At 41.5% G+C, this 21,093-nt stretch overlaps 1 protein-coding gene across 1 annotated transcript in view; it reads left to right on the top strand.

Annotated features, from left to right (window-relative positions):
* LOC124780314 overlaps nucleotides 1-21,093 on the top strand; it is a 154,591-nt gene that overhangs the window by 18,350 nt on the left and 115,148 nt on the right. The window contains exon 2 of the mRNA XM_047253771.1: nucleotides 1,952-2,180. Within this exon, the coding sequence (XP_047109727.1) occupies nucleotides 1,952-2,180 (229 nt within the window). The remainder of the gene's footprint in view (nucleotides 1-1,951; nucleotides 2,181-21,093) is intronic.

The following is a 21,093-nucleotide window of genomic DNA, read 5'->3' as shown; positions in this document are numbered from 1 at the left end:
TGGCACTCCGATTTTTTGGTTAATATTAATGGCTACTAGTAGTTCTATCAGAAAGCCCTCTTTATCAGTTTGCTGCATGATATTGCTTCCGACTCCAAGGGACGTCATCCTAAACTATTTAAATATCTGCTTACGGTACTAACTTACGGCCGTACTAACTACATCTTAGCTCCCTCGGTGAAACGGATCTGTCCAGTGCATCAGTACAGCTCCAAATTCACTTCTGACGGGCTAAGAGCTTGTCTCTTTTTTCAGAGATATCACATCTCCTTCCTTTTTGCTTAATGCTACAGTCTTGGACTTGTCCCATTTTCGATGCCTCTGGTCAAGATGAGTTGAGTCACACTTGCCAGTTAGTGTTTTATTCTTTGTAAGGGAGTCATCGGAGAAAACTGCTTTTGTAAGCCAGAAATGTCTGGTCGTAAACCTTCCGGCAGACGAAAGTAGACACTTCGTTCTTAGTAGGGATCGACTCACTGCTCTCTGTGCTTTGACTGCTGCTTCATTTCCGGCTTGGACTGATGTGTCAGCCACAGTACCGTACCGGTGGACAAACTCAGTGGGATTATTTTTGAACAATTGGAAAACGTTTAGTAGTTAGCTGTCAAAGTAACTTATTTTCAGCTCCAAAAGTGTTGCATGTTCTCAGACAAGTGCAGATCAACAAACTGTATTAAGAGGACCATCACACACGCATGCAAAACAGTGCGCGGCAGCACGTTTTTTACCTAGCACACGATGTACCAGGCGTAACCATGGCGATAATTACAGGCGAAATACATCAGCACGTGATTAAAACTAGAAAATAATGATATGTCCCTTATATTAATAAGAATACTTTCTTTACAGGATGTAGTTATTGTAAGTCAAAGACAAAAATTCTCAGCCAGACTATGATGGGAGAGTCTAAATACGTGTCCTTAAGGAGATGAGAATGGAGAACGTCTGGAGGCAGGTGTGAAGTCGCCGTCTGTGGCTCCGGCTGGACTGGACCTCTGACTTCCGCAGCAACCCCCCACTGGCTGTCTGTGCTGAGGAGCAGTCTTGGGTCACCTCTGTGAGCTCCACGTAAAACTCCCCATGTCGTGCCTGTTGTCTGCCATGAAGCATGGCACTAACGTCTCCCTCCTGCAGTGCTCTGCAAAGTTTTAGGTGGGTGTGTCCATACATCTACTTGTCCAGCTCACATTCTCCATCTCGCCAACAAATCGTTTAACAATAAGTGCATCTTTTTTACTGATAATACACTCTCTGAGGCTAGACGAGTACATTCCAGGCTGCTCTGGAAGGATTTATACTTTGAGCTAGGCTGAAGTTCAGAACTTATGGAACCCGTGTTATGGCTTTACGTGGTTTTGCTCATGGACTGCTCGTCCTACCATCCGTGCTCTCCGACTTTACAGATTATCTGTCCAAGAGTGACTTATATTTGCTGCGTACCGAGTCGAGAAGTCGAAGTACCTTGAACAGATGGGAATTTTAGAGAACGTTATCGCCATGACAACAATGGAAACCGTCTGTACTGAGGGCAGCTGGGGTGACGTGTGGTCTTGTGTTATCGTGTTAAAGGATAACGTCCCGGAGATCTCGAAGGTAGGCTACCACGGGCAGTGCAGCAGCTGCTGTCAAATGACGGGCTCCATACTGTGCACCAAAGGGCACCCCACACAATGGCGGCGGGTGCCAGGCGGGCGTGACGGTGACGAGTGACACCTGGGAAGCTTTTTTCCTCGGAGCCTCCACGCTGGCAGTTATCCACTCTGATGCTATACTCACGACGGGGACTCGTCTGTAAGGATACGACACGGTGCCTCTCCCCTGTCCGGTCTCATTGCCATTTTCACGTTGTCGACATTTCATTGCTTAGCAGTGTCGATGCAGACAGAAACAATAACAGCTTGTCTGAGCAGTCAGTGTGCAGACCTGCAGGTGACGGGGAAACGTTCCGCAGGAGCTTACAAGCTGGAGGCGACGTGCGAGAACCTGGAGCGGCTGTCGGCGGCGGCGCCGGCCGTGGCGCGCCTGCTGCAGCTGCAGAGCCCCGCGGAGGAGAGGGAGAGGGGCTGCGCCGGCGCTCTGGAGCAGGTCCGCGAGTTCTCTGAGGGGGCGGCCGACGAGTTCTCCGTCCAGCAGTGGTGCCTCATCGCAGACCACCTGGCCGGCTCCTGCTCTGTGCTGGGGTGCGTACGCCACTTGAGGCCACTTCCATTAATTGTACACCTGATCCCCTCTTCCTCTTCTTCAGTTTACTCTGTACACTATTTACTTTCGCTATCTTCCGAGATTAACATTGTAAGTGGCGTAGGTAAAGGAAAAGTGGACTTAAGTGGTGTTTATGAAATGAGTGGAGCCGTGAGCTATATCCAGATGGCTAAAAGAGCCACACGCAAATGGAAATGCTATCTGACATTAAAATCAAAGTAAAAGATTGGGTCGCGACTAACTCTAGCCACACGACAAGTAAGAGGTTCGACAGAGTTGGAAAATTAATTAATTTAGTGATAAGAAAAAAAATTATAAAAGAACATTCATTGTAATGTCACTCGTAAAAATGGGATGTAATTATTAATATGATCCAGGGATTGTTCACATGAAACAAATATTAAAATACAGTAAAAAGTGTATGAACACTTGGTGTGACGTCATAAGCGAGTGACTGCGTGTGAGATCGCTCTCTAAGTTTTTCATATATTTTTAGGTTTCAGATACATATTTTAACGGTTTTTGTGATAATATTTACTATATAAGTGACTTTTAGTGGTTTCTTCATTCACCTCTGCCTTTCTTGTGTTGTGACCTGATATTTGTGTTTCGTATCGAGCAACGTAACCTCTTACCTGTGTTTACATTCCGCGCTGACCAGTTGCAGCTGTAGCGGCGCTTCGAAAGCTAAGTACTAATTAATTGTTTGTGTATAGTGGTTTATTTAGGAACTTCAGTAGTCTTCAACCGGAGTTTTTTGTGTTCTCTGGTGAAATAATTTCAGAAGAAACTTTTGGGAACTGTTTTCAGCTTCGTTACTGTGTCATTAGACGTTTGATTCTCTCTCTGTATTAGTCTTTTGTTTTATTCACATTTGTTGTTTATTAATACTGTTAATAATAGTAGTTACTTCCCTTGTAGAGTAAGTTTGTGTTTATTGTAGTCAGGTTTTTAACATCTTATTGTAGTAGCGGAACTTAGAAAAAGTAAAATTTTACCTTGAGTGAGAAGTGTGGGCTTTGCCTTAGGTTCGTGTGTAGTGGATTGCGGTGTGAGACTTGTTCGAAGTATTTTCACTGGGGGGAATGCAGTGGGGAAGCCAGTGGGCATTCTGGTGAGATCCTCTCCTGGAACTGCAAGTTATGTAGCAAGAGTAAGTTGATAGAAGAGCAGGAGCGTAAGATCTGTGCCCTTCAGGTGCAGTTGAAAAAAGCACAGGAGGAACTAGATAGGATGAGGAGGGAGGAGGGGGTTGGGGAATGGGAGCTGTCTGTTGGCAAGAGATCTGCTAGGAGAAGAAGATTTTCAGATAGTTTTACTATTGGTGTTTACAATAGATATGACCAACTGTCAGAGTCTAGTGGAGTGGAATCTCTAGTAGCTGTAGATGTAGGAAATACGCAGTAGTTACGGTGGCTAGAACAGTTGCAAAGTCGAAGAGGAAGAAGAAGGTTCTGCTGTTAGGTAGTTCTCATGGCAGAGGTGTAAGCCTGCAGTTGCAGGAAGTGCTGGGGAGTGAGTACCAGGTCACCAGCATTGTGAAGCCTAATGCAGGATTGGCTCAGGTGACTGTTAACATAGGGGGGTTATGTAGGGATTTTACTAAAGAGGATCAGGTAGTGATTGTGGGTGGGGCTGGTAATAGTATTGATAGGGATGGGGAGTATGACATAGATAGTGACCTGGAAAAGATAGCCACTCAGACTGGCAACACGAATGTGCATTTCATGGAACTGTTTCAGCGTCACGACCGGCCTCACCTTGATACAGCCGTCAGGCGTAATAACATGAGACTTGGGGGTGCGCTTATGACAGAAGGCATAGGTCACATTTCAGTGGTGTCGGTGGAGTCTATCAGCAGGACGGGTTTCACTAGACATGGCCTGCACCTCAACAGGTATGGGAAGGGGAGGTTGGCAAAGCTTGTAGGTGATAGCATAGGTGGGGTTGGTGGGATCACTCATGGGAAAATTCCTGCAGTAGTGGGTGTTAGAGCTGCACCTTTTTTACATTTAAGTCAACTGATAGACATTCCTGCTTAAGGGAAGTCTCTCTAACAAAGGAACCACTTTTGACAAAGCTTAGGTATCCGAGTAATGAGGGAATTAGTATATTTCATCAAAATACACAAAGTATTAGAGATGAAGTTAGTGAACTGCTTATAGATGTTGACTCTGAAATTATTGGTATATCTGAACGCTTCTTAAATAAGGAGATAATTCAGAGGCTTCCTTTACCAGGATACAGGTTGGCTGGCAGCTTTTCGAGGAGCTCTTTGCGGTGTGGGGGAGTAGCCATGTATGTGAAAAACGGCATCCCATTTGAGTCAATTGATGTTTCAAAGTACTGCACTGAAAAGGTGTTTGAATGTTGTGCAGGTGTGGTTAAATTTAACGGAGCTAAACTTGTAACTGTTGTTGTTTGTAGATCCCCAGACTCCGATTTCACAACATTTTTGTTAAAGCTAGAGGAGGTTCTTGGTTCACTTTATAGGAAATACAAAAAGTTAATTATTTGTGGTGACTTCAATATTAATTGTATAAGTGATTGTGCAAGGAAGAGGATGCTGGTAGACCTCCTTAATTCATATAATATTATGCAAACCGTATTCTTTCCAACGAGAGTGCAAGGGAACAGTAGAACAACCATAGACAACATTTTTGTTCATTCCTCATTACTAGAAGGGCATTCTGTTAGCAAAAAGGTGAATGGCCTTTCAGATCATGATGCACAAATTTTAACTCTAAAAGATTTTTGTGCTGCAACACGTTTTAAATATAGTCATCAGCTGTTTAGTAAAGCTGATCCAGTTGCTGTAGAGACCTTTGTAAATCTCATCAAGGAACAAGAGTGGCAAGATGTTTATAGCGCTGATACAGTAGACGATAAATATAATGCTTTTCTCAAGACTTTTCTCGTGCTCTTTGAAAGTTGCTTTTCGTTAGAACGTTCAAAACAGGGTACTAGCACAAACAGGCAGCCTGGGTGGCTGACTAGAGGGATAAGAATACCTTGTAGAACAAAGTGGCAATTATATTAAAACGTTAGAAACAGTCAAAATATAAATGCAGCAGCCCATTACAAACAGTATTGTAAGGTGCTTAAAAATGTTATTAGGAAGGCAAAAAGTATGTGGTATGCAGATAGAATAGCTTAGTCTCAGGATAAAATTAAAACCATATGGTCAGTCGTAAAGGAAGTGGCTGGTCTGCAGAGACAGGTCGAGGATATAGAATCAGTGGGAATGTCCGTGTTACTGATAAGTAGCATACATGTACAGAATTTAATAATCACTTTCTGAACATAGCAGGTGAACTACATAGAAATCTAGTCCCAACAGGGAATCATATAGCGCTCTTAGAAAAAAGTGTTCCGAGACTGTTACCTGAAATGCTCCTCCATGATACTGACAAGAGGGAGATTGAGTTAATAATTAAATCACTAAAGACCAAGAACTCTCATGGATATGATGGGGTATCTAGCAGAATACTGAAGTATTGTTCTATGTATGTTAGCCCAGTACTTAGCCATATTTGTAACTTTTCCTTTAGGAGTGAGCGGTTTCCTGACCGATTAAAGTACTCGGTAATGAAGCCACTTTATAAAAAGGGAGACAGGGATAATGTTGTCAATTACAGACCTATTTCTATGCCATCGGTGTTTGCTAAAGTTATCGAGAAGGTTGTATATAGAAGGTTACTGGAGCACTTAAATTCACATAGTTTGCTGTCAAATGTTCAGTTTGGTTTTAGAAATGGTTTAACAACTGCAAATGCTATATTCTCTTTTCTCTGTGAGGTTTTGGACGGATTAAATAAAAGGTTGCGAACGCTAGGTGTTTTCTTTGATTTAACGAAGGCTTTTGACTGCGTTGACCACAAAATATTACTGCAGAAGTTGGACCATTATGGAGTAAGGGGAGTAGCTCACAATTGGTTCACCTCTTACTTTAAGAACAGAAAGCAGAAGGTAATTCTCCGCAATATTGAGAGTGGTAGTGATGTTCAGTCCCAATGGGGCACTGTTAAGTGGGGCATTCCCCAAGGGTCGGTGCTGGGGCCACTGCTGTTTCTTATTTATACACTCCTGGAAATTGAAAAAAGAACACATTGACACCGGTGTGTCAGACCCACCATACTTGCTCCGGACACTGCGAGAGGGCTGTACAAGCAATGATCACACGCACGGCACAGCGGACACACCAGGAACCGCGGTGTTGGCCGTCGAATGGCGCTAGCTGCGCAGCATTTGTGCACCGCCGCCGTCAGTGTCAGCCAGTTTGCCGTGGCATACGGAGCTCCATCGCAGTCTTTAACACTGGTAGCATGCCGCGACAGCGTGGACGTGAACAGTATGTGCAGTTGACGGACTTTGAGTGAGGGCGTATAGTGGGCATGCGGGAGGCCGGGTGGACGTACCGCCGAATTGCTCAACACGTGGGGCGTGAGGTCTCCACAGTACATCGATGTTGTCGCCAGTGGCCGGCGGAAGGTGCACGTGCCCGTCGACCTGGGACCGGACCGCAGCGACGCACGGATGCACGCCAAGACCGTAGCATCCTACGCAGTGCCGTAGGGGACCGCACCACCACTTCCCAGCAAATTAGGGACACTGTTGCTCCTGGGGTATCGGCGAGGACCATTCGCAACCGTCTCCATGAAGCTGGGCTACGGTCCCGCACACCGTTAGGCTGTCTTCCGCTCACGCCCCAACATCGTGCAGCCCGCCTCCAGTGGTGTCGCGACAGGCGTGAATGGAGGGACGAATGGAGACGTGTCGTCTTCAGCGATGAGAGTCGCTTCTGCCTTGGTGCCAATGATGGTCGTATGCGTGTTTGGCGCCGTGCAGGTGAGCGCCACAATCAGGACTGCATACGACCAAGGCACACAGGGCCAACACCCGGCATCAAGATGTGGGGAGCGATCTCCTACACTGGCCGTACACCACTGGTGATCGTCAAGGGGACACTGAATAGTGCACGGTACATCCAAACCGTCATCGAACCCATCGTTCTACCATTCCTAGACCGGCAAGGGAACTTGCTGTTCCAACAGGACAATGCACGTCCGCATGTATCCCGTGCCACCCAACGTGCTCTAGAAGGTGTAAGTCAACTACCCTGGCCAGCAAGATCTCCGGATCTGTTCCCCATTGAGCATGTTTGGGACTGGATGAAGCGTCGTCTCACGCGGTCTGCACGTCCAGCACGAACGCTGGTCCAACTGAGGCGCCAGGTGGAAATGGCATGGCAAGCCGTTCCACAGGACTACATCCAGCATCTGTACGATCGTCTCCATGGGAGAATAGCAGCCTGCATTGCTGCGAAAGGTGGATATACACTGTACTAGTGCCGACATTGTGCATGCTCTGTTGCCTGTGTCTATGTGCCTGTGGTTCTGTCAGTGTGATCATGTGATGTATCTGACCCCAGGAATGTGTCAATAAAGTTTCCCCTTCCTGGGTCAATGAATTCACGGTGTTCTTATTTCAATTTCCAGCAGTGTATAAATGATATGCCTTCTAGTATTACAGGTGGTTCAAAAATATTTCTGTTTGCTGATGACACCAGCTTGATAGTGAAGGATCTTGTGTGTAATATTGAAACAGTATCAAATAATGTAGTTCATGAAGTAAGTTTGTGGCTTGTGGAAAATAATTTGATGATAAATCACAGTAAGACTCAGTTTTTGAAGTTTCTAACTCACAATTCAACAAGAACCGGTATTTTGATCAGACAGAATGGGCATATTATAAGCGAGACGGAACAGTTCAAGTTCCTAGGCGTTCGGATAGATACTAAGCTGTTGTGGAAAGCCCATGTTCAGGATCTTGTTCAGAAACTAAATGCTGCTTTATTTGCCATTAGAACAGTATCTGAAATAAGTGACATTTCAACACGAAAATTAGTCTACTTCGCATATTTTCATACGCATATGTCGTATGGTATTATTTTTTGGGGTAATTCTTCTGATTTAAAAAGGGTATTTTTGGCTCAAAAACGGGCTGTTCGAGCTATACGTGGTGTAAGTTCGAGAACCTCTTGTCGACCCCTATTCAATAGTCTGGGAATTCTGACATTGCCCTCACAGTATATATTTTCTTTAATGTCGTTTGTTGTTAGCAATATTAGCCCATTCCCAAGAGTTAGCAGCTTTCACTCGTTTAATACTAGGCAGAAATCCAATCTGCATGTGGAATGCACTTCCTTGACTCTTGTGCAGAAAGGAGTGTAGTATTCTGCTGCATCCATTTTCAATAAGCTACCACAAGAACTCAAAAATCTTAGCAGTAGCCCAAACTCTTTTAAGTCTAAACTGAAGAGTTTCCTCATGGCTCACTCCTTCTATTCTGTCGAGGAGCTCCTGGAAGAGCTAAAAAATGAAGCAAATTCCAGTGTTACAGTGTTGATTTTCATTATTTAAATTTACGATTTGTCACCTGAATATGTTTTTCTATATTTCATTTTATCTGTTTCTAATATCGTGTTATAATTTCATGTATTGACTCGTTCCATGACCATGGAGACTTCTCCTTGATTTGGTCCCACGGAACAATAAATAAAATAAATAACTAACAAGACCAGCTTGCAGCAACACTCCTGAAAACAAGATCTATTCTAAAGAATTTGTTGTAAGTAAAAAGGGCACATTAATTATTGGACCTGTGCGCATGGAAAACGTATGGATGGGCTAACAAGGAAGCTACAAGGTCAATGGCATAGGTAAAGGAGACGTAACATCGGTACAGTGGATAAGACTTGAAACAAAATTATTTATTTCTTAAGACATTGATATAAGACATCTATATAACTGCTGTTGCCTGGTAACTACGAACAACTGCTTGTGAAACGCTACACAATTCACAACAGAATCTCTTAATGTAGAATCGCAGTCGTTATTAGAGAGAGTCGGGAAAGGCTTAATACTCGCATTGAGACCCACATTCACTCAGAAAACATCAAGGACGGCACCAACACCAACATGCAACGAAGCTAGCAGGTTTCTTCCGCCGTGTTGAGAAATGATTAAATAAAAGAGTAAATCTGAATATCACGGTTACATTCAAAATTGAACCTCGGTTTGGAGAAACGGCCTCAACGAGGACCACACATACACGCTTATGCGCTTAACATGAAATCACAAACTAAAAATACAATTGAATAATCCGGACAGGATATGTTCAATATTCCAAAATCATAGCAATAAGTAAACTCTAGGGCAGAGGCAGGGGGCCACAGGAAAGTAAGCCTCACAGTTAACTCGTGTGCCCATGTCGTTCGCGGAGACACAGTTTCTACGTACCGTGGCCAAATTTTACCAACATTAAACCACGCAGCCGCGAACAATTAACATTTTACACGGGACACATTTGAATAGACAAAGGGTAATGGCAGAGGGCTAACAAACTCTAATATTAACCCACGTGGATGCTTTCCAACGGACATATAGTAATGAAACAAAGAAAATTCACAAAGAGGCAAAAATTGTCGAGATTCGGAAAAGATTAGAATGTATACACACGCAGTCGCAGGCACACAAACATTAACACAGAACAGAGGGCGCACTTCCTACGTGAGATCGCTTCAACATATGCAACACCTTTCTGCTACGTTCTCCTTACAGACCACAGTCTGCATTAGGAATCAAACTGAAAGTCTGCAAAAACCATGCATTCCTTGCTGCGACCCAACATAACAATCTTTATAAGAGAAAACGAAGAAAGTGTCTTTTTGCTGGGTACCATGGGACCATGGAAACAGCATCTGCCGTAAAATGCCTAGGAGTAACTATCCAGGACGACCTTAGGTGGAATGACCACATAAAACAAATCGTGGGAAATGCAGCTGCCATATTCAGTTTCATAGAAAGAATCTTAAAGAAATGTAACTCATCCATGAAGGAAGTGGCTTATAAGGCACTTGTTCGACCGTTTCTTGATGATTGTTCATCTATAAGAGATCGCTGCAGGATAGGACTGGTAGAAGAGAAGGTAAGATCCAACTAAAAGCGACATGTTACTTCACGGTATCTTTTAATTCGCACCAGGGCGTTACGGAGATGCTCAACAAACTCCAGTGGCAGACGTTACAAGAGAGGTATTGTACATCTTGGAGAGATTTACTACTGACATTTCCATAGAGCACTTCCTGGGAAGAGTGGGACAACATATTACCTCCTCCCACATACGTCTCGCGTAATGACTTCGAAGAGAAAATTCGAGAAATTAGAGCCAATGCAGAGGTCTACCGACAATCATTCTTCCCACGCGCTCTTCGCGAGTGGAAGGGTTGGAGGGCTCAGCTAGTGGTACAAAAAGTACCCTCCGCTACACACCACTCCGCTTGCGGAGTATGATGTAGATGTAGATGTAGCAGCCAAGGGATTGTGTAGTGATTCTCACTTACTTTAGTGTACTATCCCCCTGCATGCTGTCACCTCGTTATTGTGGTACAGTGTCATGTGTGAATGGGAATAAGAGTGGCTGCGTCTAGCGAAGTCCACAACGTGGCCATGGTGTTATCCTTTTCGCCCACGAAGATGGGATGACGTTCTCCTGACTGGTCCTCACGTACGCCACAGGCCTCTCACTCTGACGAAAGGATTCATTCTCTGGCGAGAGGCCCCCCCCCCCCCCTCCCCCTCCAGCACTACGTGTGGTGCTCGTGCTGTTCTCATCTCTGTGCGCCACATTTTTCTAGACTGTGTTGTATTTTCGGACAAGAGGGAAACGGCAGATTTGCCGGCAGATACGCCCTTTATATTAAGTGACGTTCAACCAAATTTGATGTGGCCTTTAAGATTTTGTGGTGTGTCCTACTCGATTCCGAAAAGTTTAGGGAGACGTTTTTAATGTGTTAACAGGGTGACTGTCTCAGCTATGTGTTTTTGTAAGTAATCAGTCAGTTACATTTCACTTTTTCTTTAGGCTGTTATATGGTTTTACATCTGTTTCATTACCAGGTGTAGCACCCTCCACCTTTTCTCAGTTGTCTTCAACCATGCGAGATAGGGTGATTATGTGGCTCAGTGCGCGTGAGGTGGAAGTGAGCGCACGAGCGTCCTTTTGTAGACTTCCTCCTCACTGTGTGCAACAGTTTTAGAGTTGTTATCCACATTCGCTTGTTTTAATGAGTGTAAGGACGCTGATAAAGGCGTCCACAAGCCACACACACACACACACACACACACACACATACACACACAGACAAGTTAGAACATGCAAATGTTAAACCTCTTCATAAGAAAGGTGATAAGACAGACTTAAAGAATTATCATCAAATTTCGTTACTGACATCGTTTTTGCAAAATTTTCGAAAAACTAATGTACTCGCACACTAAACTGGAAACAATTTTGTTACACTTTCGAATCCAGGAGGGTTGCCTATTTATACATTCGCTCATCATACATTACAAACCTTGAATAATAATATATCGCCAGGTGGTATTTCTTTCCAAGGCATTTGATTGTATAGATCACGTTACTCCCTTAGAAAAACTCGTTTTCTGGAATTACTGGCTTTATGCACAGCTGATATGAATTATATTTAAGAAACAGAATGCAAAAGTTGTGCTGAATAGTTCGGACAATGTCGGAAAGCTAGAAAATTTTAGTGAGTAGAGGGAAAAAAATCATAGATGGAGTCACACAGTTTTCAACTTCGTGTCCACCCTTATTTCTTGTACATGTGAATGACCTTCCAGTTAACATCCAATAAGCTAATCTGGTACGTCTGTACACGATACTAGTGTCATAATAAATCCCATTAGAGTGAAAGCAACGCAAGAGTTGGTAAATTGTATTTTTCAGAGGATTTTAAGGTGGTTCTCTGAAAATGGGACATTCAGTCCCGTACAGCGATTAGAATCACACCAACTGATGTAGCGTATGAACATGAGTGAGAAAATAGAGCGAAATATTCTATATTTTTCGGTGTACATGTTGAGGAGAACTTGATTTCATCTACTTTCACTCTTCATATAATTGCTAATTTTGGACACCAACATATCACTCTCCTGACATATTTAGCATATTTTCACTCAATAATGTCTTACACAACAATGTTCTGTGGAAACTCATCACTTAAAAAGAAAGTGCTGATTGTAAAAAAGCGACGTGTTTACCCATGAATGTCGTTTAGATACCTCTTTAAGCAGATAGGCATTTCAACTGCGCTGTCACAATACATATTCGCTAATGAAATTTTATTTTTATTTATTGATTTATTTTTTATTTACACGTCAAATTCCGTAGGACCAAATTGAGGAGCAAATCTCCAAGGTCATGGAATGTGTCAGTACATGAAATTACTACATAATCAACAATACAAAAAGAATAACCTTAATTTTTCAAGGAACTCTTCGATAGAATAGAAGGAATGAGCCATGAGGAAACTTCAGTTTCGTTTTGAAAGCGCGTGGATTATTGCTAAGCTTTTCGAATTCGAGTGGTAGCTTATTGGAAATGGATGCGGCAGTATACTGTACACTTTTCTGCAGAAGAGCTCAGGAAGTCCGGTCAAAATGCTGGTTTGATTTCTACCGAGTATTAATTGAGTGAAAGCTGCTTTTTCTTGGGAATGAGTTTATATTGATAATCAATGTCAGAATACCCAGACTCATGAACAGAGGTCGACAAGAGGTTCGTGAACTTACACCACCTAATGCGTGATGCGCCCGTTTCTGAGCCCAAAATATCCATTGAGGATGGGAAGAAAAACCCCAAAATACAATACCATGCGCAATAAGCAAAGTACACAAATTTTCGTCTCGAACGATCACTCACATCATATACCATTCGAATAGTAAAAATTGCAGCATCAAGTCTTTGAACAAGTTCCTGAACATGGGCTTTCCATGACAATGTCAACAGTTCAGTTTTACTAATCGTATGCCCATTCTGTGAAATGAAAACGTCATGTTTTGTTGAATTGTATGTTAGAAACTGTAAAATCTGAGTCTTACTGTGATTTAGCGTTAGTTTATTTTCTACAAGCCATGAACTTATGTCATGAACTGCACTATTTGAAACCAAGCCAATGTTGGACACAACATCCTTTACTATCAAGCTAGTGTCGTCAGCAAATAGAAATATTTTAGAGTTACCTATAATACTAGAAGGCATATCATTCATATAAATAAGGAACAGGAGTGGCCCCAACACTGATCCCTGGGGCACCACCCACTTGAATGTACCCCACTCAGACCCCACGTCGCAGCCATTCTCAACATTGTGAATAATGATCTTTTGCTGTCTGTTGCTAAAGTAAGAGGTGAACCAAATGTGAGCTACTCCCTGTATTCCCTAACGGTCCAACTTCTGGAGCAATATTTTGTGATCAACACAATCAAATGCATTACTTAAATCAAAAAATATGCCTAACGTTCGAAACCTTTTGTGTAACCCATCCAGTACCTTACAGAAAAAAGAGAATATAGAATTTTCAGTTGTTAAACGACTTCTAAAGCCGAACTGCAGATTTGATAGAAAATCGTGTTACAAGATGATCAATTATCCTTACATACACAGCCTTTTCAATAATTTTAGCAAACACTGATGGCACAGAAATAGCTCTAAAATAGTCTACACTGTCCCTTTCTTCCTTTTTATAAAGCAGCTTTACTACTGAGTACTTTAACCATTCAGGAAACTGACCATTCCTAAAGGAAAAATTACAAATATGGCTAAATACAGGGCTAACATGTGCAGCACAGTACTTTAATATTCTGCTAGGCACTCCTCCATATCCATGAGGGTCCTTAGTCTTCAATGATTTAATTATTGACTCAATCTCCCCCTTGTCTGTATCACAGAGGAGTATTTCAGACATCAATCTCGGAAAAGCATTTTCCAAGAGAGCTATATGACTCCCTGTAGAAACTAAATTTTTATGTAATTCACCAGCAATGCCAAGGAAGTAATTGTTAAATACTGTGCATGTATCTGATTTATCAGTAACAGGATTATTTTGTCTACGAACTGACTTTATATCGTTGACTTCGAGCTGCTGACCAGACACTTCCTTCACAACTAGCCATATGGTTTTAAATTTGTCCTGTGAATTAGCAATTCTATTTGCATACCACATACTCTTTGTCTTCTAATAACATTTTTAAGCACCTTACAATATTGTTTTTAATGGGCTACAGTACCTTGATCATGACTACTTCCATCATTCTGATATAATTCCCATTTTGTTCTACATGATATCCTTATTGCACTAGTCAGGCACCCAGGTTGCCTATTATTGCTGCTAGTGCCCCATTTAGAATGTTCTAATGGAAAGCAACTCTCAAAGAGCATGAGAAATGTGTGAAGGAAAAAATTACATTTATCATCTGTGTTCTAGGCACTATAATCAATCTGCCACCCTTGTTCCTTGACAAGGTTGAAAAAACTCTCTATTGCTGTTGGATTAACTTTCCTACACGTGACATTTGTTTGAGTATAAAAGCCTTTAGTGTTAAAATTTGTGCATCATTGTCTGAAAGGCCATTCACACTTTTACTAACAGAATGCCCATCTAGGAATGAAGAATGAATTAAAATGCTGTCTATGGCTGTGCTACTGTTCTACTGCACCCTAGTTGGAAAAAAAACACAGTCTAAAACAGATCATATGAATTTAGGAGATCTACCAACATCCTTTTTCTTACACCATCATATACAAAATTTGTACTGAAGTCACCACATGTAACTAATTTCTGGTACTTCCTACAAAGTGAATCAAGAACCCTCTCTTGCTTGAGCAGAAATGCTCTGAAGTCAGAGTTAGGGGACCTATAAACAACAACAATTAGAAATTTAGTTTTGCTAAATGGCCCCTGCACAACATTCAAATATCTGTTCGGTGCAGTGCCGTGATACGTCTGTGGACTCAAATGGAATACTGTTTTTGCGTACAAAGCCACTCCTCCACCCCACAAGAAACTCCTTGAAAAATAGCGAGCTAATCTGTGTCCTGGTAAAGGAAGCCTCTGAATTGTCAAATTATTTAAGTGGTGTTACGATATACCAATAATTTCAGAGTCAGCATCTATAAGCAGTTCACTACCTTTATCTCTAACACCACTTATATTTTGATGAGATATGCTAATTGCTTCTCTACTGGGATACATGACGTCATCTAAGGGTGAGCCCCTAGAGCTTCTTCCTTTAAGCATGTATACCTATCAGCTGACTTCAATCTAGAAAGGGTGCAGCACTAACACCAACTACTACAGTAATTTTTTCATGAGTGATCCCAGCACCACCCACTACACTGTCACATGATTTCATGATCATTCCAGTTTCTCTACCTTAGGAGCACATCTAAAATCCTGTGGACACACTATAGGTAATAAGGAAAATAGCTTGAAATTAATACACAAAATTGGTAAATGTGTAGGTATGAACTTACTACAAGAGACTGAGATTTTGTGTATTATTAAACTACACACTAACTGTATTTTAGGAGCCAAAGAATAAATTTTAGAGAAGTTCTCTGAGTTCTAAAACACTGACTGGCTTTCTGATCAAGGAGGTTCTTATATTGTACATATTCTTTTTTATTTTCATGGTACAAGTGTAATAATAAGGTTTTTAGGTCATTATGATCTTCAATGATTTTGCAATCAGTAAAGTGAGATATTTAGATAAATTAGGAAGGACTATATATTGATTAATGGATACTTAAATTTGTTTCAACTTCTACACTGAACTTAAATTCATTGTATGCATCATTCTGTGTCATGTAGTTTGCTTACACCTCGTTATTCCACAGATTGGCTAGGGGAGTATTAATTGGATAAGGAAGCATGTGGGAGGTGAGGGTCACGCAGGTAGCCTCATGCTGAGCAGTGTTAAAAGCAAGATTGAGCCTTGGCAATGACGAATGCCACTTGTTCTGCACGTTAGCATGATAAATAATTAAGGATACCTTTAGGTCCCAGTTAACACGCTCAGCAAACGAAGGCTGGGGATATTAAGGTGCGGTGGTAACATGTTTGATGGCATTATTGAAGGAGAACTTGCAAAACCTTTTTGAAATAAAGCCGGGTGCATTGTCGCTTTCAGGTTCTTAGGGGGACCAAAGAGGATGAAAACTTTAGTAAGATGGTTAATGGTGCTACGCGTCCTAGTCTCCCTGCTGGGGAGGAGCCACGTGAAGCGGCTAAAGGTATCCACAATGACCAAAATATAGCGGTTCCAATTCTTGGTCCCGGGTAAGGGTCCCACGTGAGCAGTGAACACCTTATCCATAGGGGTAAACTCTTGGTCGTATTGCAATAATTCCTGACGAATGTTATCTCCCGCTTTCCCGATTTTACAGGCCTCACATTGCCTAACTAATCGACGTACATCCTTATACATCACGGGCTAGGTGACATGCTGGCACATTTCGGCGACCTTTTTGGCCACCCCTAAATGTCCTCCTAGGAGTGAAGTATGAAAATACTTAAGGTGGGCTGAACAAAGATCTGGGGCAAGCAAATCCTATCCTGATTGGACCTTCTGAACCGCCGAGATAGGACTCCTCTCTGTAAGGTATGACCGTGGACCTCCTCCCAGTTCAACACGGCCTGCCTAATGGGGCGCAATATGGGATCCTGCGACTGTTGCTCTTTGAGGTTAACAAACAGTTCAGCGATCTCGGACAGGACAGTTCCAACGAGGATAGCGTTCTGGCAGGTTTCCTTTTTAAGATCTTCCCCTTTCTCCTCAAACATGCGGGTCAGCTCATCCGCGATCTGGTTCTCGGCCCATATAATATGGTGAACCTTAAAAGGAAAGGCTGATATGCATAACACCCACCTAGCAATACACCCGGTTTCTCTGGGCCTGACTAACACCCGGCTTAATTCCTGGTTATCTGCCTCGAAGTCCAACTCCCTATGCTCGAGATAGAACATAAACTTCTCCAGGGCGAACAAAACAGTAAGAGCTTCATATTCGTACACAGAGTACTTCAGTTCGACCTCGGACAGACACCTAGAGGTGAAGTCAACAGGACGTCTATCCCCTTCAATTTTCTGCAGGAGGGCATGTGAAAGTTGCTGAATTTGGACGGGTTACTCCTGTAACTGAAATATCAGATACGAAGATGGTTCTGAATGAACCGAAACCGGTCATATGAATAATTTAAAAAAATTTGCAATCCAGACGGATTTTAAGTAACATTATACTTCCTGAAATAATTGGCCATCCCAATGAAACTTGCGACGCCCTTCTTACTGGTGGGCAGGGGAAAATTTGTAAGACTGATGGTCTGCTCCTGGTCGATACGGATTCCGTCATGAGAAATCAAATGCCAAAGGAAGGAAATTTGTTCTCTGGTAAAGGAATTGAAACGTCCCCTTTGAACAATTATACAGGACTGTGCTTAAACTGACACACAATATTTTGTTAGCGCAATGCAATCTGACTTTCAATAATCCCTACAAAAGAATGGGCCCTGACTAACAGTAAACTATACCTTTCACAAATCACTTACCTCACAAAAATCTTCACTACTCAAGCTACTGCAATACAGCGAGCGCCACTACTGCCAGCTAAATAAAAGATTCAAACTACTGAAGGCACTAACTACTGATAGGGATAGTTAGCAAATGAAAGATATTAATAGAGAACAAACAATGTATTTACCTTGATATCATCATATATAAATATAGCAGTTCATGATAAATTTCAAAACTCCGCCATCTCTCTCCCCACATCCACCACTGCTGGCGGCTCACCTCCAACTGCGCAACGCTACGCGCTGTTCACATCCAGCTGCCTAACACTACAATGGCGAGTATTACAACAACGCAAAGCAGCACAGACTGCACACAGCACAGCCAGTGATTTTCATACAGAGGTGGCATTACCAATAAAAAAACCTAAACAGCCTACTTACATAGCCCCCATGCTCCCCACAAAAAAATTTACAAATTGTATTGGGCAGTGGCCAATACAGATTTGAAAAAATTTTTCATAATTACAATAACAAAGAAATCAAATGTACACACTTATTGATACAATGTTCGTCAAAAGCTCAAATTTTCTCACAGTCCATAAAGACAGTCTTGATCGTTCATTACGGTAAAATAGTAGTGTTTTTCTCAAAGTCTGAGCAGTAGAAGAAAATGCACACGGAAGAAGTGGATTTCCATGCAGTCTTGAAGAAGTAGTGTTGTCCTTCCAACGGAAAGACAGTGCTGACTCTTGACATGCATACAGGTAATGGGCCACAACAGAGCAAACCCACAGCAGAGTCAGTCGAAATTTTGAAGAGTATTGGTAGGTAGGTCATCACAGAGCAGACCCACTGTAGTCCTGGTAGAGATTACGGTATTGGTGGGCCACCAGAGGTGCAGACCAACTGCAGTCCTTGTAGAATTAATGGTATTGGTGAGTCAGCAAAAGTGTAGACCCACTGTAGTCCTTGTATAAATGGCCAGCAGCCACTTGTTGCGACTGAGAGTCTTGCGGAGAATATAGCAAGTCCATAAACCACCACTTGTCCACTCACAAAGTTTTTGAAATTGTCCTTAGAACCAGCAATGCTGTTATCCGGTCCCATGCTGAATTATTAACACACGTGCAAACACTAACAGTCCCAACTTCTCACATACTGTGCATATATTATGGCCAACAGAAACGTGTGCAGTGAAATGATACTTAATTTGAAGAACTGGTAACAATTACAATTGGATAACATAAAAATACAATAACAAAGGTACAAAATACATCATTAAAGAACATAACAATACAGATAACATTTGTAGTAAAACAGGCGTTACAAAAGAATAGAAATAGACATATACGTCAGTGTTACAGGAATTATGACATGAGTACATACATAAAAGATCAGAATAGCTTTCGAAACATCAACTTCACACATGAGCATTAACACAAAACAGAATAAATAATGTCTAAACATCTTTACAAAGTAAATAACACATTATTAATGCCAATTGTATTTGAGGATAACAGTATTCCTCATCATAGTGAATGTAACTTAGTATTAGAAGAGAAAAAGGTTCTATGAAACAGTACACAGAGACAGGAAGAAAACAAATACACAAGGGTACACAAACACATAGGGGGATAACACAATGGAAAGGACAGGGTTCGTTTTCAGTGTAACTTTTGGTACTGCAGTATTTTGCGAACAAAACCTCTTTTGTTCTTGGAGATCTCCCTTCGTTCATCATTATTCCCAAAAAGTCCTATCTGTACCTCTTTTCTGTATTCTAACCATATTTCTTTCAAAAGAAATATGGCTCATTGTACAATACTCATTTAGGCCCAAATCGTTTTCATATAACTTTCAAAGCATTCTTTCCCTTTTCTCCATAGTTAGGTTCTTATATAGTCTACCCCCTCTTAAGCTAACTTAAATCTACTGAGCTCAGATATTAAACTAAGGGACGAGGCAATGCAGCAGCACAAAACAATTAACACAAACAGCAATGACAAAAAAATGGAAATTTGCAAAGCAAGCTACAGTAAATCTAAATTACCAAGCAATTCACATTTCAACTAATATGAGGCAATGCGCAGCAAACAAGAAAAATAAATCTGGCTTAGCAGAGTAACACAAATACAAATTCAGCAACACTATGCCTGGCAAACAGCAGCAGAAAATGAAATACCTAAACATGACATAGCTCAAGCAGAAAAAATAGTACACTAAAGATAACAATGCAGATAAGGGAAATGTATAATCACATCTTAATGTCTAAGTAATTAAAGTGGTGCACCACAACAACTTATTGTAAAAAAAATATTACCATGTACTTGAAAAGAATATTATGTATGCAGTTACTGTTACTAGTCCCTTCTTATTGTTCTTTCCTTTCCAAGTGCTCCTTTTTTGAAGAATGTGGATCACAAAATTATTATTTAATAGATCTGTTGACAGAAAGTGTTCACATTAGCAAATGCATTTAATTTTATTTTATGAAACCAATGCTGCAACACAGCTGGAAAACAGATGTCAAATGAAATAAGCAATTACGCAAACCAAAGCATAAAAACATCATTCAATAGCTATGTGGCATTTCGTAAGTCAGTAGCTCTCAACTCTCGTAGAAAGACACTTGTCATTATCAGGTTTGCAGATGTAAGAATATTTCCCATCAATTCATAAGCATTTCAGTAAATATCATAAATTAAGAGCTCCACAGTGTAATCATATGTTTTCAAGTTCGACCGTGTCGTTTTTGCGATGCTTTCTACAAAGGAACGTCAATAGCGAGGTTAATGGCCTCCCTTTTTTTTCTACCTGTGCCGCTGAAACGCTAATGGCTTTTTTTCGGGCGGCTGTCGCCCAGGTGGGTGCCCGCGACGCATTACGTGCAGGTGGTCACTTAACTTTCTTACGGAAATATTTACGACAGCAGTTTCCGCTACAGTGACAGTCTCACATAAAAATATTTCACAGGTCAAGAATTAGCGTTGCAAATCTGTAGAAACAAAATCCTATAAATATAAGTGTCAAAAAAAAAAAATATTCGTCAGCATTGTAATACAGTCACGCATTTACGCACATTTCATAACTCTTAAAGTACGATTCTTGGTTTCCAACATACTTCTTATTCCTCATATACGGTAGCATCATCTTATTGATCATAAACACATCTCAACAGCATAGTACACATCGTCGTCGTAATAATATCATAACATCTCAGTCAATTCTCAAAATCGTCGTAGCTTCCTCCAATAATTTCAAAACCTAAAAAAAATTCTCTGCTCATTTCAATAGTGTCATCTACCTCAAACGTACTTTAAAATCATGCTCCCTTACCAAATATATCATTCAAAGCTCTCATAATATCACAATGGTTCCAAAAAATATGAGCATTTCACAAAGTAAAGACAAAATACAATTTCATAAGTGTGAAGTTATCCAACTGTGTAATTGCGTAAA

The sequence above is a fragment of the Schistocerca piceifrons genome, chromosome 1, assembly GCF_021461385.2.
Source record: "Schistocerca piceifrons isolate TAMUIC-IGC-003096 chromosome 1, iqSchPice1.1, whole genome shotgun sequence".
Taxonomy (NCBI): Eukaryota; Metazoa; Arthropoda; class Insecta; order Orthoptera; family Acrididae; genus Schistocerca; species Schistocerca piceifrons.
The sequence above is the reverse complement of the archived record's forward strand: the minus strand, read 5'-3'. Positions and strand labels throughout refer to the sequence as shown.